At 56.3% G+C, this 16855-nt stretch overlaps 2 protein-coding genes and 1 long non-coding RNA gene across 8 annotated transcripts; 2 read left to right on the forward strand and 1 right to left on the reverse strand.

Annotated features, from left to right (window-relative positions):
- Positions 1-1374: 1374 nt before the first annotated feature.
- On the reverse strand, positions 1375-4369 carry LOC125612807. The gene is made up of 2 exons (XR_007343287.1): positions 4143-4369; positions 1375-3010 (listed from the first exon to the last, which is right to left on the reverse strand). It is a non-coding gene; the product is annotated as an uncharacterized LOC125612807 (long non-coding RNA).
- A 164-nt stretch (positions 4370-4533) lies between these two features.
- Positions 4534-10523, forward strand: Dnaaf3 (dynein axonemal assembly factor 3). Of its 5 annotated transcripts, none has more exons than XM_048791633.1 (12): positions 4545-4633; positions 4733-4821; positions 5154-5296; positions 5903-5996; positions 7268-7425; positions 7722-7904; positions 8016-8141; positions 8246-8368; positions 8707-8836; positions 9365-9479; positions 9614-9688; positions 9789-10523. In XM_048791633.1, exons 2-12 carry the CDS (start codon positions 4737-4739, stop codon positions 10177-10179), a joined length of 1623 nt encoding a protein of 540 aa, XP_048647590.1. In that variant the 5' UTR covers positions 4545-4633; positions 4733-4736; the 3' UTR covers positions 10180-10523. The 5 variants fall into 5 exon arrangements, with proteins under 5 accessions (XP_048647588.1, XP_048647590.1, XP_048647591.1 ...); XM_048791634.1 differs by having other exon boundaries at positions 9368-9479; XM_048791631.1 differs by having other exon boundaries at positions 4534-4633; positions 4717-4821; positions 7722-8141.
- A 532-nt stretch (positions 10524-11055) lies between these two features.
- Tnni3 (troponin I3, cardiac type) lies at positions 11056-14206 on the forward strand. 2 transcript variants are annotated; one of them, XM_048791680.1, is made up of 8 exons: positions 11056-11189; positions 11476-11488; positions 11630-11716; positions 12186-12227; positions 12440-12571; positions 12901-12990; positions 13492-13668; positions 14055-14206. In XM_048791680.1, the coding sequence occupies exons 1-8, from the start codon at positions 11182-11184 to the stop codon at positions 14136-14138; spliced, it is 633 nt and encodes a 210-aa protein (XP_048647637.1). In that variant the 5' UTR covers positions 11056-11181; the 3' UTR covers positions 14139-14206. The 2 variants fall into 2 exon arrangements, with proteins under 2 accessions (XP_048647637.1, XP_048647638.1); XM_048791681.1 differs by having other exon boundaries at positions 11479-11488.
- The last annotated feature ends 2649 nt before the right edge of the window (positions 14207-16855 follow it).

Genomic DNA, 16855 nt, shown 5'->3' on the forward strand with positions numbered 1-16855 from the left:
GACATGCTGGCCAATCCCCGGAGGCCCATAGCGCAGTGGCACTCGCTGCGGCCCCCTGACCGAGTGAGGCTGCTGCCAGCGCCCTGATCTCCACTCCCAAGACCCCACCAAACCTGGATTCTGGCACTGACCCCAGACTCTCAGCCCTACCTTTGGCCTCGGCCTCTTGCCCTGGCGGCCCCAACCATCGGGTCCTTGCCTGCCTCCCACCCCACCATGCACCAGGACAGCTTCCCAACCCCAGCAGCATACCCAGAAGTCCCAGGAACCCCGGGGAGGGAGAGCAGCCTGGCCGGCCTGCCCCAGGCCCCCACCCCCTGCTCTGACAGTCAGCCTCCGTCTGGGATCCCCTTGCTCCCAGCGCCCTTTTCCCACAGCTTGACTCCTGCACTGTTCTCCCGGCCGAATAAATACTCAGCAGCTCTGGTGGCCTGGCCCCAGTGCTCCTTGAGGGGTGGGCAGGGCTGGGGGCCAAGAGGGAACGCCACCTCCACGCAGCGCGCTCTGGCATTGGGCAGCCCTGGGGCAGCCCACTCCCCGAGTGGGATCGCCAGCGCCCACCCACTCGGCCTTTCTCTCTTTTTCATTCACCACCCTCAGCCTCGCTTTCCTCATCTGAAAAGATGGGATGATAATACCTTCCGCGTTTGCTGCAGCAGGAGAGCCCCCCACTACCCAGCCTTGCGCCTCCCCTCCCACCCTCTGTCCTCCGGGCATCGCCCACCATCTCCTGTGTGCCCGATTTCACTGGATGCTGTGGACCCAGAACAGATACAAACCCAGACCCACCCCAAGCTGCTGACTCGTCCAGGAAGGAGTAACAGTCTCCCACAAAATCTCCAAGCCTGGGAGAAAGGACTTATTTAGAAGAGTGATTCGTCTCCACCTCATTCTTCTTTCAACAAATTCTATTTCCCAGTTTGTTTCTGGGAAGATGATGGATTCATTGACTTCCCCCTCACCAGACAGGGTTTTGGGTGGTGGACAAAGGGCTGTGAAATCTGGCAAGGGAGTTTCTGAGCAGCAAGTTGAATGGAAAACGGGGCCAAAAGTACCCCCAAGTGCTAAGGAGAGAGTCAGAGTAAAAACTTATCCCTGAGGTTCCTAGTAGCCAGTGGGAAAAGAGAATCAGATCCATTCCATGCATTATGATGTCTGTGATTTAAAAATTTCCCTAAAGGAACGCAGTAATCTCTCCGGTGTGTCTTTATGAAGACAGCACTGTGTTTTAACTGTTACTGCTACCACTGCCAACAATAATTCTCACAGCACAGCAACTTAGCAAGACTCTGTCTCAAAATAAAAAATGAAAAGGGCTGGGGATATAGCTCAGTGACTAAGCACCCTGGGTTCAAGCCCAAGTACCAAAAATCAAACAACAAAATCCCACAATTTTAATTCCCACATGACAAGTGAGGGATGGAGAATCAACGTGACTTGCTCAGAATCATACAGTCTCTGAGTCCTGAGGCTGAATGTTCCAATTTAGGTGATAACGTTGGGGTCCCTGGTTCTTTCCCAACAAGAAAACAGATTAATGAGAAGAATAAATCCATTACATGGCCCTCCAGGTCGGGAAGGCAACCAGCGAAGGTGGCTATGGTTTGGAAAGGGGGATGGGGGACATTCTTCCTGAGGAGGGAGGTTTCAGCTGAGAGGTGAATGAAGAGAAAGACAAAGTTTGCCAACAGCATGAAATACCTGGAATATTGTCTCATCAGGAAGGAATGAAACGCTCATCTGTGCTTCAGTGTGGATGGACCTGGAAATGTCACTCCTAGTGGCAGATGCTGTGAAAAGCCACACTGTCACTAGAGAGAGGTCACTGGAAGTGTCTCCAGATGCCCTGAGTGCTGCTAATGCCCTCCCGAGGATGAGTGGGGGGTCCTGGACGTGGGGGATGGAGAGTGTTTCATCGTGGAGGTTTGCTTAGGAAAACGAAGGACCCACACTGAAGGCACAGGGTAGTCAGGTGGGGAGGGAGAAGCCCACTGGGGTTCCGGGACCTCTTCGGAGGGCACTTGGGGAGGGGCATGGAGATGACATCTCTGGTCAGTCTCGAGCTCCTCAGGCCGATGTGGCCTCCATTATCTGGTCAGTAGGTAATGCTGGAAAGTCCCCTAAAGGATAGGTTTCTTAAAATGTTGTGTCTCTCTTAATCCATTTGTTGGAGGGATAATCAACGATACGTGGGTGGGAATTTTCATAAGTGGGTGAGTTTTCAGTAGGGAGGTGGCATCAGGCCTCCCTGGGGGGCGCCAGGCAGAGGCTGCCTGGGCTGAGGGCTGCCGTGCCCCCTTCCCAGGTGGGGCCCAGGACCAGCTAAGCCCACAGCCACTCCAGCCCTGAGTTCCTGCCGTGTGCCTCGGTGAATGCATTTACAAGCACCAGGTCTCCTTATCAGTTCTGTGACACTGGCAGATAATGTTACATACAATATTACCACGATATGGATAGATATTATGACATAGTATTACTCTGATATTGGTAGGTATTGCTAGCTCCTGCCACTCAGGCAGGTGAAGTCATGTGACCAAGGCTGCTCAGCCATCAAGAGACTAGGTGAGATGCAAATCCAGGCTTGCCTGACACCAAGGGCCACCCCCTCCCCCAAGGGCTCTGTGTGTGGTCCCCTGAAGACCAAGCAGTGGGAAGTCACGGGTAGAGGACTGTGTCCATTCTGTGGAAAGGCAGAAGCAGAACTCGGGAGAAGATTCCCTGCTGGAGTTGGAAGGATGAGCAGGACTTTTGTCGGGCAAAGGAGGGAAGATAATTGACAGAGGGAACCCTGCAAAAAATCCAGATTTGGAGGCAAGAGGGGCTTGTGTGCTTCCAGTGCTGTTACCAACTTCTCCCATGCTGGAGTGAGGTGTGCTCTTTCCATGCTGAAAATATCCCCACCTGGGGCTGGGGATGTGGCTCAAGTGGTAGTGCGCTTGCCTGGAATGCGTGCGGCCCAGGTTCGATCCTCAGCACCACATACAAACAAAGATGTTGTGTCCACCGAAATCTAAAAAATAAATATTAAAAAAAAATTCTCTCTCTCTCTCTTAAAAAAAAAAAAAGAAAAGAAAATATCCCCACCATAGTTGATTTCAAGCAGCCAATGTAAAGTCACTAAATATGGAATTAAGAAGAGATGCCTAGCCAAGAAGGATGGCTCATGCCTTAATCCCACTGACTCAGGAGGCTGAGATAGGAGGATTACATGTTCAAGGCCAGCCTCAGCAACTTAATGAGGCCCTCAGCAACTTAGTGAGACCCTGTCTCAAAATAAAGTATGAGAAGGACTTGGGGTATGGCTCAGTGGTAAAGTGCCCCTGGGTTCAACCCCCAGTACAAAAAAAAAAAGCCTACTAATACAGTATCACAGTATTTCCTAGGGTCTGGATGAGCCTCCCAAATTTAAGATGAATCAAGCAAAGCAGTCAAATAAATGTTACTTTAATGCAAAGTTGTTTAAAATAAAAATAACATCAAAAAGAAAATCCACAATGGAAAATTTTAAAAATGTGAACACAGGATACAACTTTGCACTTTAAAAAATAAATAAAACAACCTTGCACTTAGACATGCCAACCTCCTCTAGTCTTGGGCCCTGGGTTTTTTAAAAAAATTTTTATTATTTTTTTTATTTTGAGACAGTGCCTGGATAAGTTGCCCAGGCTGGATTTGAACTTAAAATCCTCCTGGTTTAGCCTCCCAAATCGCTGAGATTACAGGTATGCATCACCAGCCCTGGCTTCCTGGTTCCAGTTCTAAGAGAACTTTATTTATATAGACAGGTGCTGGTGACACCTATATTTAACAGGCTGTTTTTTTAAAGTTATTTTACATATATATTATATATACACATACTGTATGTGTTGGCAGCCTTCAGGATGGAACCCAGGATATTTCCCACAAGCTAGGCAAGCGCTGTACCACTGAGGCATACCACCAACCCTAAAATAACATTTCTTCTCTATGGATATAATTAGACGTAAGTAACCTCTAGGGCATCATAATAGTAAAGTATAATAACATTTTTTAAATGATGAGTTTTGAGCATTTTTACCTTTAATATAATTTTAAATAATAAATGTGAGTAGCAATTCACTATGAAATTCCAAAAATATACGAGCAGCTGCCCTGATTCCTACCTTGTTAGAAGGCCTGTGTGAAGGCAGTCCCAGTGTGTGAGGGGAAAAGGGGACCCAGAGGTTTGCAGTCTGCAGTCGAGGCCACCTGTTTAGTTCATTTATTAAGATCTGTTCCGTTTTGCCTTAATTTGAAGCCGCAGTCCGGGCCTTCTCCTTCCCACAAATTTGGACCGCCCGGCCCCTTTCCCAGCAACCTGCAGCCTTGTCCCCACTCCGGGCGCGCTATCGTCTTGACAACCGCGTCCACACGCCCTCCTCCCCAGTTCTCGCGGAGACGGTTCCTCAACTCTCCTATTGGTCAAAAGTTCATAATGGGCGGACCTCACGCATGGGTATTGGTCGGTTGATAGCGGCGGTGCAAGCCCGCATGCTCCCATTGGCTGATTGAAAGAAGAGGGCGGGGCTCTGCGCAGCGGTCGAGCCGGTGCGCTGGACGGCCGCACAGCACCTGGTACCGGGAAGGGGAGGTCCGCATACTTGGAAAGACAAAGGTGAGGGGGTCCGGTGGGATCAAAGGGGCGAGGAGTGAAGGGCGGTGAGAAGGGGATGGGCTGTACGAGTGTGGGGTTCCCAGAATGTCTGTCCCGCAGAGCCATGACCACACCGGCGGGCTCCGGCGCTGGCTTCGGCTCGGTGTGCTGGTGGGGGCTGTCCCCGGCGCTGGACCTGCAGGCTGAAAGTGAGTCCTTACCCTGGGACCACATAGGGCCTGAGACAGTGGTGCCTTCCTAGCATGCGCAGACTTTTTTTAGGACCTGTAGTCCGGGAGTCCTTGGCAGGGTCGCCCAATGTCCCCACGGCTCAACGGCAAGGGGCGCGGGGACGGGGGGGTGGGGGGGGGCTCTCCAGTGTCCTTCCTCTCCGCGGACTTCGAATCCCAGAATGCATAGAGGCTCAGCTCCCCTAGGAACCCAGGCCCCGCGTGAGGCCTGCTAGATTGGTAGTTGAGCTCTAGGGGCAACTGCAGGAGCCGCCCTGATGGCCATCAGCCCGAGCCCGTCGTCTTGCCAGGTCCTCCTGTGGACCCAGACTCGCAGGCAGATACGGCGCACAAGACCCCTGAGCTAGATGTGCTGCTGCTGGGCTCGGTTGATGGGCGGCATCTTCTGAGGACCCTGGCACGGGCAGCGCTGTGGCCTCGAAGGAGATTTAATGTGAGTTGGGTTTGGGGGTCATGGAAGAAGGTTGAAGATGAGAGCTCAGATTCCCGAGTCTTTGAGAAGAGGGAATTGCATTAAAAAATGCTTGGTTCAAAAAAAGGGGTTGGAGGCCGGAGTCCCAAATCTGAAGGAGATAGAAGGTGGGAGCCAGATCCATTTCCCTGGGGTCGGAAGCCGCTGGCATATGGCACTGCTGAGTCAGAGGGAGGAAGAATTTAGGGATCAGGCCCGTGCATGTCTGTAATCCCATCAGCTTGGGAGGCTGAGGCTGAGGCAGGAGTTCACGAGTTCAAAGCCAGTGGCAGCAACTTGGTGAGGCCCAAAGCAACTCAGCAAGGCCTTGTCTCTAAATAAAATATTTTAAAAGGCTGGGAATGTGGCTCAAAGGTTAAGGGTTCAATTTCTTGGTGACGTTTAAAGATCAGGTCTCCAGTAGTGGTGAGGGCAGCATTCGAGAGGCCTAGGCTCCTGTGTGTGAAGGACAGGACCTGATCAGGACTCCTAGATTGGTGGGAGAAGGGGGCTGAGGGCCTGTTCTCCTGGCCTCTAAGGGTTAGAGATGAGAGTCTCAGAATTGTCCTGCCCTGTCCACCCTTCCAGTTCTACGTGCTAGAGAACAATCTGGAAGCTGTGGCACGTCACATGCTGATCTTCAGCCTAGCCCTGGAGGAGCCGGAGAAGATGGGGCTTCGAGGTCAGTGGCTAAGACCCAGGCCTTTGGACCCTAGTCTCCTCTCCCTGCAGGGATTCTGCCCTTTCAGTGGTATGATTAAACACGATAGTCATTCTCCCCTACTTCATCATTTGCAGTCTTAGAAACTTAGTTCCCGACTGTATAATGGGACCAAGTATGTTACCTCCTGGAGCCACAGAGAACTTTAGGAGAAAAATCTACAGAAAAAGGAGGGTGAGGGCCGCAAGAGATCAGGAATGTCAGAGAGGTATCAAGTGTCCAGGACGTCGAGAAGCAGAAAATGGTCATTCTTGGTAATATCTTCAGCCTAGTGTCTACAGTCTCTAGAATCAGGCTGCATTCAAATTCCTGCTTGATTTGCTGTGTGACCTGGGGCTGGAGTCTACCCTTTTCTGGACCTCACTCTTCCATTTATAAGCTAGGGCTCCTAAAAGTTTCTCCACCCATAGGATTCTTGTGGGGATTGAGAAGAAAGTGCATAAAGTGCTTAGTTTAGGACATCAACTCAGTACTCTTGAGGGATTACTATTTTTAAAAAATTTTTAATTTTTAGTTGTAGATGAACACAATACCCTTTATTTTTATTTTTTTTTTAATTTTTATGCGGTGCTGAGGATCCAACCCAGGGCTTCACAAGTGTGAGGCAAGCGCTCTACCACTGAGCCTCAACCCCACCCCCAGGAGGTTACTATTTTTAACATTATTATAGATAGTCATTGTCATTAAAAGCCCAGAGCATTTAGAATACATTGCACAATAATCCTTTTAAAAGGTTTTTAAACAACTAGAACTAATCTAATTAACCACCTAAAGATCTATAGTTCTCTTCTATAAGATTCTTAAGTAAAATGAAACTATATTTTCACCTCTATATATCTCTATTTTGTGTTGCACATACAACATGATATATGTGTATATCTCGTGTACAACTAAAGGTATGGTTTTATCCTATAAAATTCTTAAACTAAAGTCAAACAATTTAACACTACATTTTAAAACGCGCATATCTCCATCTATATGTGCAGATCACTTTCTCTATTTTAAAGATAAGGAGTTTAAACATGAAACTCAGGCTTGGGGTTCCCTTCGGGGGAAGGGAAGAATAGGCTCGAGCCCTAGTTTAGAAGTGATTGTCCTTCAAGGAGTAGGTCCGGGGACGGTGCGAGGTCTGCCGGGAATCCTCGTGCTCACGGTGTGACAGTGCAGTAATAGATGTCAGGGGCCTGATCTCTGGGTTCACTTGGCTCCCTGTTGTTTCGGCCTTCCCCCAGAGCGGAGCGAGGCCTTCCTGGAGGTGTGGGGGAACGCGCTGCTGCGCCCCCCGGTGGCCGCCTTGGTGCGTGCCCAGGCCGAGCGCCTAGCGAACCTGGTCCCGGAGCCCGACCGCCTGGCGGAGCAGCTGCCCTGGCTCAGCCTTCGCGCGCTCAAGGTGCTGCCGCTGCCCCAATCTCCCGGTCATTGCCTGGGATCCAGTAGCTTCGGGAAGTGTGGAAATGGGCAGTCCTGATGGATCTGCGTTGATGGAGCGGGATGGGAGCTTCGAATTTCGAATTGCAGCTCCCTGCTCCCATGTAGGGTTTACCCTAGGGGTCCGGCCGGCTTCTGCTCTCGGAGCCCCGGTTCTTTATCCCACCTCCGGGGAAGGAAGGGAGGGCCAGGCAGGAGAAGCTGCCCTCCTGCATCCCGCGCTCCCCGCTTCCTCCGCACGCGTGCCTGGCCGCGCAGTTCCGCGAGCGGGATGCCCTGGAGGCAGTGTTCCGCTTCTGGTCCGGAGGGGAGAGGGGGCCCGAGGCCTTCCCCATGAGCCGCCTCTGGGATTCGCGGCTGCGCCACTACCTGGGCTCCCGCTACGACGCCCGGCGCGGAGTCAGCGACTGGGACCTGCGTATGAAGCTGCACGACCGCGGGGTGAGGTGCCGGGGACCGGGGTGTGAAGGAGGAGGGCTGGGTCTGAGGGGGACGGCCCAGGACACCCTATGCCAGGTTCACTCAGGCCTCCCTTCTCTGCCACTACCCCAGGCCCAAGTTATCCACACCCACGAATTCCGACGCTGGAGGGACACAGGTGTGGCCTTTGAACTCAGAGACTCCAGCGCCTACCACGTGCCCAACAGGACTCTGGCATCTGGTCGCCTCCTGAGTCACGTATGTATCCACATCTGGTGTGGTCTTCTTCTTTTCATGGACCCAGGAGTAGTCAGGGTCCCCAACGTGGACCTCACCTGCCTCCTCTCTCCCTGCTTTTCCAGCGCGGAGAGCGCGTGGCAGCGCGTGGGTACTGGGGGGACATTGCCACCGGACCCTTCGTGGCCTTCGGCATTGAGGCAGATGACCAGAGCTTGCTGCGGACCAGCAATGGACAGCCGGTCAAGGTGTGGGAGGGGGTCGCTGAATGGGGACCAATGCTCAAGGCTTTGGACTCCTCCCAAGCTCCGCCTCTTCCTGCCAGGCCCCACCCCTGGCTAACAGGGTCCTAGTGTGAGTGAGGCGACTCCCTCCAAGGACCTGCCCCCAACGACTTTGCGCACGCAAGCCTTTGCGGGCTCTGTCGGGTCCCTGCGCAGTGCTAGTTCAAACCTGGGCGTACTAGCGCGCCCGAAATTCTAGGCCCAGGCTAGCTTACGCCAAGCACTTCAAGTCCCGCCCTGCGTCCTGGCTCTGCCCTCGCGGTCCTAGCCCCAGGGTCTGGCCACGACCCCTCTCCCAACAGACCGCTGGGGAGATCACTCAGCACAACGTGACAGAGCTGTTCCGCGAAGTGGCCGCCTGGGGGCGACCGAGAGCCGCCCAGGGGGACAAGGAAGAGGAGCTGCGCCTCGAGCCGCAGCCGTGGACTTCAGGTAAACCGCAGGCTGATTCAGCTCCAGCTACTGTGCATCCGAGCGTGGCCTGAGCTGGTTTGGCATACCTAGGCAGGTGACCTCTCCTCCTTGATTTTGCGTCTCTTTTTCTCTCTCCTTGTTTGGCTCTCTCCTAAGGCCTTGGGTTGCGTGTCTGCCCAGGAGCATTCTCAGCTACCTGTAGAGACCCAACAGGGAGCTGCCCAGCTCCCTCCTGGATTCTGGCTGTCCCTTCTAACCATCCTCTCCCTGGATGTTTGTCCCCTTCTACAGGGGATGCCCCTTGTGGCTCTGGGTCACCCACTCTTCTCCCTTGAGTTTCAGTTGCTTGGTCTGTGAAATGCGTCTCTGTAGGCCAAGCCAACCTTTCCAGACTTTTACAGAAATGCACCTCAGAGAAAGGGTGAAAATTTACAGATGTCATCTTCAGGCTTGTGTCTGCCCAGTTGGGCGTGTCTCTGTGTCTGTCTGGGTTTCTGTCCTCAGGGTTGCACCCTCCAGAAGTGACCCCTTTTGGCCCTTTCCCAGCAGCATCTGCCCGGGAATCCTTCACGGTCCACTTCCTGGCCCTCGGTTCTGCACAGACTCTCCACCACAAGCGCTGCTACCAGGGCCGGTTCCAGCTTCTCTACGTGGCCTGCGGGTAAGGGGAAGGCAGCTACGGTCACTAGGACCCAGGCCCAGGCCCAGCCCCTCTTCTCCCAGGACCCAGGACTTGAGCAGCCGCCTCCTCCCTCCGGGTCTGCGTCCCCAGCCTCTCCCCTCTCCTCTCCGCAGGATGGTCCATCTCCTCGGCCCTGAGCTCGGGGCCTGCGTGTCCCCGGGTGGGAACCTGGTTGTGGAATTAGCCCGGTGAGCCAGCCGAGCGAGAGCCAGCCGAGCGAGCGAGGGTGGGAACGTCTGGGCCGGGCGGGTTCCCGGGCCGGTTCCCTCATGCGGCTGCCCGCTCCAGGTACCTAGTGGACCTGCGGCCCGAGCAGCTGCAGGCGTTCTCCGCCCGGGTCTCGGAGCTAGCTCGAGAGGCCGGCTTCGCCCCGCAGACTGGGGCCAGCCCCTCTGAAACCTTCGCGCGCTTCTGCAAGTCCGGGGACTCTGCCCCCAGCGGCCTGGACCCAGCTGTGGAATCCGAACCTGCACCCGGCGAAGTCCTGGCCTGCCCCCTGGAAGTAGTGAGCGTGCCCAGGGCGGACCCAGCCCCAGCGACGGGGTCTCCCCGGCTGTCCTCCCAGCCTCAGGATTCCAGCGCAGAGGTCCCAGCCCCGCCCCAGGAGGCGCTGACCACCGAGAGTCCAGCCCAGAACCTAGAGTCTGCCCCGACCCCAGATCAAGCGCCCCATCCCTAACTCAAAGTCAGACCCTGGAATTGGAGCCGCTCAGACAATTCTCAACCTCTGCGGGGGCTTCGCAGCTCGACCTTCACGTTCACTCAGCCCCAGAGATGGAGCGGGAATTTCAAATTCCATTTCGGGATGCTAAGTTCGATCCCTAGAAACCTACATTGTTCTCTCAGAATCCCGGATTCCACCCCCAGACTAAACCCAGGCTCCTGATTGCACCCTGGATGTCAGGCCCGGGCCTTCCCTGCCTTCTCTCCAGAAGCCCCATTCCTCACTAGCCTGGGGGTACCTTCCCCCTGGGGCTGGTCACCTCACAGGTGGTTCAAGTAAAGAGTATTGGGTCCTCTTCACTGTGTGTCCTAGAGTCTTTCCTGTCAACAGTCTGTCTTCAGGGTTGGGAGAGGGCAGAGCCAAGGAGACCGGACACCCTAGGTTTCCAAGTGCACTAGGGATGCATTTCTCAATGCTGTAGCCTGAAAATGGGGCCCGCACCTGCTCCTGGAACTAATAAACACGTGTGGAGGGGCCAACAGGTTGGGGCTCCTGAACTGACTAGACAGTGAAAGGGTTAAAGTTCTAGCACACTTGGAGACTGCAGTTGAGTGAGGGGCTCGGGCCTGGACTGGTCTCTGGAGGGGGGTTTGAGGGAGGAGTGGCGTGGAGCCAGGACTTTTTCTGAGTCTGGGTGGGAAGGAGTCAGAATCTCCAGAGTTGGGGGGGGCAGAAAGGGGTCTGGGTTCCCCGGCCACCAAGGTGACCTGGTGGTTCTGCTGGAGGGTGGCCAGCCCCACCCCTCACGCGCCCCGTTATCTCCCATGCTGAGCAGAGGGAGGAGACAGCAGTATATTTAGTCTGCCCTCGCCTGTTATCTCAGTGTCCTCCGTGAGGCCTGAGCAGCCGGGAGGAGACAAACGTCTGGGACCTCCAAGGTCACCGGGACAGGGTCGACCCTCCTCATAGAGCCCCGGTACCCCTTCTCCGTCTCCTGAGACCCCGGTCTGTCTCTGCATGGCTGAGTGAGTGAAGCTGGACAACCCGGACCCTGAGGCCCGAGGGCAGGGGAGGTGGGCGTCCGCCAGCGTGCCTGAGAGGGTAGGAGCAGCGAGGCTCAACACCTGGCCTGAGCAGGGGTCAGGGTGGGCTCCTGGGTGGAAATGCGTGAGAATGTGGGAATCCGACTCCTGGGACCCAGCAAGGGGGAGCTGCTTGCCTGGGTCTCTTGGTCTGCGAGGCCTTAGGAGATGGAACTTCGGGGACAGACACGCGCCACCGCTAATCCCGCTCCTGTTTCTCTCCTTCCAGCAGCAGCGATGCGGTGAGACCCGCGCGTCGTGGGCATGGGCGGGGACCTTGCGGTCCGGGTGGGCGCTGCGGGGAGGGGCTGGGGCATGAGGGAGCGGGTACGTGGAAGGCTGCAGGGTCTCCGTGGTGACGCGGCCCGCTCCCCCACCCCCAGGCCGGGGACCCGCGCCCCGCGCCCGCCCCGGTGCGACGCCGCTCCTCCGCCAACTACCGAGCCTACGCCACCGAACCGCACGCCAAGGTGGGTGGGTCCTCCACGGGGCGGGGCTTCGCGGGTTCGGAATCCCCCGGGGCCCACTCCTTACGGGAGAGGGGCGGGGCCGGTCCTCCGACCCGGGAGACTCTGGTCACGCAGGATTCTAGGGATGGAACTTAGAATCCCCGAAATGGAATCTGAAATTCCTGCTCCATCTCTGGGGCTGAGTGAACGCCCAGGAGGGTGGGGCGGAGTTTCCAGAAGGGTCAGGTTCGGATTGGCGAGACCCACCTGTGGGCGGAACTCCCGTGTCCACAGCACGGCTTAGGAGGCGAGTGGACGGTGCCTAGCTTGAGCGAGAGCCCGAGATCGGTGGGTCCGAGGGGCACGGCTTCCAGTTCAATTAGGAGATGGGCCCACATCTGAAATTTGAAGGTGTGGGGGGTGTCTCCCTCCCACCACCCATCTTCGGATCTATCCTCTCCATCTTCCTTTCAACATGTCCCCCTGGCAGAAAAAGTCTAAGATCTCCGCCTCAAGAAAACTGCAGCTCAAGGTGTGAATGTGCTCGGGGGGCGGGGTTCCGGGTACGTGGGCGGGTGGGGGGCTTTACCTTAGGGGCTGCCTTGATTTGGGGAATCGCTCTGCGGGAGGGGAGGAGCTTTTGAAGGAAGGAGACCAACCTTGGATGGCCAGGTGGCTGGGACACGCAGGACAAAGTTTGATCCCCGTGCTCGGGGGACTGCGGTCCCTCCCGCCCCTCTGCAGACCCTGATGCTGCAGATTGCCAAGCAGGAGCTGGATCGGGAGGCCGAAGAGCGGCGGGGAGAGAAGACACGAGCTCTGAGCACCCGCTGCCAGCCTCTGGAGCTGGCCGGGCTGGGCTTCGCGGAGCTACAGGTACTGCTCACACGAGGCAGGGACCCCTGCCCTGCCCTGGGGATACAGAAGTCCTGATGGAAGTCACTTGCAATTTCAAAACCCAGACATCATCCCTGCAGCCCTGAACCGGTCAGCTTCTCAGGACTCTGCGCCCCTAGAACGCTTGGCTGACAGTCCCCTGGACTCCCGGCTGTCCAGAAGGCAGCCTACTCCTTCTGGACAACATGTTCAGGCCTCAACTACTACTCCTCAGACCCAGGAGTCCAGATCCCAGCCCTCCTCCCTCAGACTCAGAAATTCTGGTCCCTAGCTTTGCTCCCACAGCACACACGGTGCCCTCCCCCCAGGACTTGTGCCGCCAGCTGCACGCCCGCGTGGACAAGGTGGATGAAGAGAGATATGACGTAGAGGCAAAGGTCACCAAGAACATTAAGGAGGTGGGAGCACTGAGCACTCTGGGCACCTGCCGGGTAGGGCGAGAGGCTGGGGTTGTGGTCTCAGCCTGACTATTGCAGCTGCCTTTGGTTGTGGGTCCCAAGAGACCCAGGAGAACGCTGTGAGCAGCGTGGGTGCAGAAGAGTGAGAACAGTCTGCCTGGGAAGGCTGCTCTGGCACTGGGACAGCACCTGCAGGGCCGGGTGAGGTCTGGCTGGGAATGGGAGGGTGGAGCGGTGGGTACCCTTGGGTGAGTGAGTCCAGGCCAGGCCCGGGAATGCGTGTGTCCCTCCAGGATAGTGGTGTGTCAGAAGTTTTGAGAGATGAGGGTGGATCGCATTGAGGGCTCTAAGTTCCAGAATAGAGGTCTGAGCTGGGAAGAGTGGGCAAGGCCTAGGTACCGAGGTACTGGGAGGCAGGACAGGGAGAGCAGGAGACCACAGGGTGGGAGAGTGTGGGGAGGAGGAAGCAGGGCACCTCCACTCCCCCTATGTTCACTGCAGATTGCAGATCTGACCCAGAAGATCTTTGACCTTCGTGGCAAGTTCAAGCGGCCCACCCTGCGGAGGGTTCGCATCTCTGCGGATGCCATGATGCAGGCACTGCTGGGGGCCCGCGCTAAGGAATCTTTGGACCTGCGGGCCCACCTCAAGCAGGTGAAGAAGGAAGACACCGAGAAGGTGAGTGTGGGTGAGGGCCAGGAGGGCAATGCTGGGGGTGCTGAGGCCAACCACCCTAGGACCTCGCTGGAGGGCAGGTGGCACTTGGGGCTGGAGTGAGAGGCACCGAGGGGGAGGAGGTATGGGAGAGTCACAAAGTGCATGTGGAAGACAGAAGAGGAGGGGAGACAGGAAGTAGCAAGAGTCCAGGAAGTTCATAGAGCAACAGCAAGTCCCTGAAAGAGGAAAGAGCAGGAGGGGAACAAGAAGGAAGAGACAGGAGTGTAACAGGAAGAGAAGTAAAGGAAGCAGGCAGGAAGTGTGCGAGGGAGACAGGAAGTGGGAGGGTAGTAACCCAGTGAGCCAGGGAGCAGGTGGAGACCCTAACCTCTGACCCCCCCCCCCAGGAGAACCGGGAGGTAGGAGACTGGCGCAAGAACATCGATGCGCTGAGCGGAATGGAAGGCCGCAAGAAGAAGTTTGAGGGCTGAGCCTCCCTACCCACCACTGTGGCCCTGAGTATGGCCCTGAGGAATAAAAGCTGCTCCGGGAGCTGGAAGTGACCATGTGTCTTTTGCCTTGGGGCTGAGTCATGAGAAAGATGGAAAGCAGGGGGCACCAGCAGGTCAGGGCAAGCTGGGTTTCTACCATGGGTGTTCTCAGCTCTTCTGCAGAGGGTGCAGTACATACAAGGCCAGAGGGAGAGGCGGGGACAGAGAGGCTGTAGTGACAGAGGGGGCCAGAGACCCAAAGAGAGAGACCTGAAGAGACACCCTGAGAAATGCATGCAAACAAGACCACAAAGATGGAGACCACGAGGGACAGTCTCCAGCAGGCAGGGTGGAGGGGTGCCCAAGCCTGCCTGGACTCCCAGGCTGGCTTCCCCGGAGTTCAAGGTCACGGCTTGGCTGGAAAGGGGGGAAAGAGGACACCAAAAAAGATCAGTGTCAGATGGAGGTGGGGGTTGGGAGCATGAGGTCCTACCAGCCTGACACCCCATCCTCCCCCCCACACACCTGCTGCCAGTCTTTAGTGCCTGTTGTCACCAGGGTGGAATCCGGGTGACAGACAAAGAGGTGGGGGTGGGGAGGGGGAGTCAGAAAGATGGACAGACACAGAGGGGAACACAGGAGTGGAGAAAGACACACACAGAGAATGGCAGATGGAAAGCTAGAGATGAGAGGCAGAGACCGCAGGCAGGGGGTTGAGGATGGAGAAATGGAGGCCCAGAGAGACACAGGATGAGGGAACAGAGATGGAAATAGGAAGCGTCCCTCGTGCCCCTCTGTCACTAGGGAGGTATGGTAGAGTCTCCAGGGACCTTACTTGCAGCCTGGGGATTTGACAGCAAAGGATGCTGGTGCTATAAGGGAGCTTGGGGGGTGCCTGATCCAGCCAGCGTCTCCAGGGGGGTGCTGTCGGGTGGGGAAGGGATTTGGGAGCAGCCAGAGGGTGCTTGGACCCTGAATCTAAGGGGGCAGGGCAGCCTCTGAGCCAAAGGACATGTGTTTGAGCAAAGGAATTCTCTCCCCTCCTCTGACTTGGGGCGGGGCTGAGCCACAGCTATAAACCACCAGCTATAAACCCCCAGAGGCATCCTGCCCTGGCACAGCCCAGTCTACGGTTTACAGCATCTGCGGACCCAGCCTTAGGTAACAGGGTTCTGTGCTCTGTGGTCTCCGTGGCTCATGTCTTTGGGGGAGGGGTAGAGGTATGGAGGTCTGGGAATTCAGGAGGCTCAGACTTCAGGGGGACTGGGGATGGAGAGGAAAGTACAGGATTAGAATCTAGGAATCCCTCCTTTGGACTGCTGAGGTCTTAGAGTTCAGGAAAATCTCAGAAATTGGGGATATCTGGGCTTGAAGGTGAAACAGTCTGGGTATCAGAATTTGGGGACTCAGACTCTGAGGGTATCAAAACTGGGGCAGGGGGGCTGGGGATGTGGCTCAAGCAGTAGCGCGCTCGCTTGGCATGCGTGCGGCCCGGGTTCGATCCTCAGCACCACATACAAAGATGTTGTGTCCGCCGAGAACTAAAAAATAAATATTAAAAAAAAAAAAACTGGGGCAGGGTCTCATAATCTGAGGTCTTTTGTTCGGAAGGTTTGGAACTGTGATGCCATAATTTTGGGTGCCAGGAACTTGGGCTCTGAGCATGGGTATGGCGATTTTTTTTTTCACACCTCGAGGTCTCAAGGCCTGGGGGTCTTAAGATGTCAGGCTACTGCCGGGACCATCATGGATTGGATCCCTCAGAATCTGGAGATACAGGACTTGCTGTTTCTGACCAGGGGCATCAGAATCTGTGGGTTTGGGGATTTGGGCATCTCTTAACCTGGGTGTTGTGGGGCATGGGGGATCCTGGGGTGGGGGTCTGGGTGTTTCAGGTCAGGATGAGGCCTGAGGACAGAAGCTGCTCTTGGTGGCATGCACCCAGTCAGTGGATATGGGCGAAGGTGAAAAGAGGAGACAGGTGGGAGAGAAAACAGCCCAGGGGGTGGTGAGGGTAGGAGAGGGGACGGGTGTGACTAATTGTCACAGAAGGCCCCCCCACACACACTCCTCAAATCCCTTCTTAGGAAATGTCCTCAGTTTCACCGACTACGACATCCCTCCAAAATAGCACTAGAGGTGGGGCAGCTATTGTCTTCAGGCCACGGTCCCTTTTCCAATACCTCCTAATCCCCACTCCTATCGGGTTCCCCTGGGCCTGTCACCAGACAAAAGAAGACAGCTGTGTGAGGGGGGCGGCCTGCAGCCTCGGTGCCAGGCTGGGGCCACACCTCCACACTAGGTCCTCCAGCACGATTTAGGATTCCGGGCCCCCACCCCCGTTCCTGCCCCAGGCCCAGGTGCCCAGACCCAGCCTCTTCCTAGAGGACCCCGCTCCACTGGCCGCTTCCCTCTGGTCTTAGGTCACACCAGGATGTCGGACACCGAAGAGCAGGAATACGAGGAGTGAGTGTCGCTGGCGGGAGGGTCGGGCTCGGCGACGGAGAGGCTCTCCCGCCCCAAGTCAAGGCTAACTCGCCCTCTTCTCTCCCCCTGCCCGGTCCTCAGGGAGCAGGCGGAAGGTGAGGCGACACCGGCGGCCGGGGGTGGGGACGCCGGCGGCCCCGGCCTCTGGGCGCCGGTGCGGCATGTGGCTCCCGGGACGCCGCGGGCCTGCCGGCCCCGCCGCCGCGCCCGCAGCCACGGCGCAGCGTCCC

The sequence above is a fragment of the Marmota marmota genome, unplaced genomic scaffold (assembly GCF_001458135.2).
Source record: "Marmota marmota marmota unplaced genomic scaffold, marMar, whole genome shotgun sequence".
Classification (NCBI taxonomy): domain Eukaryota; kingdom Metazoa; phylum Chordata; class Mammalia; order Rodentia; family Sciuridae; genus Marmota; species Marmota marmota.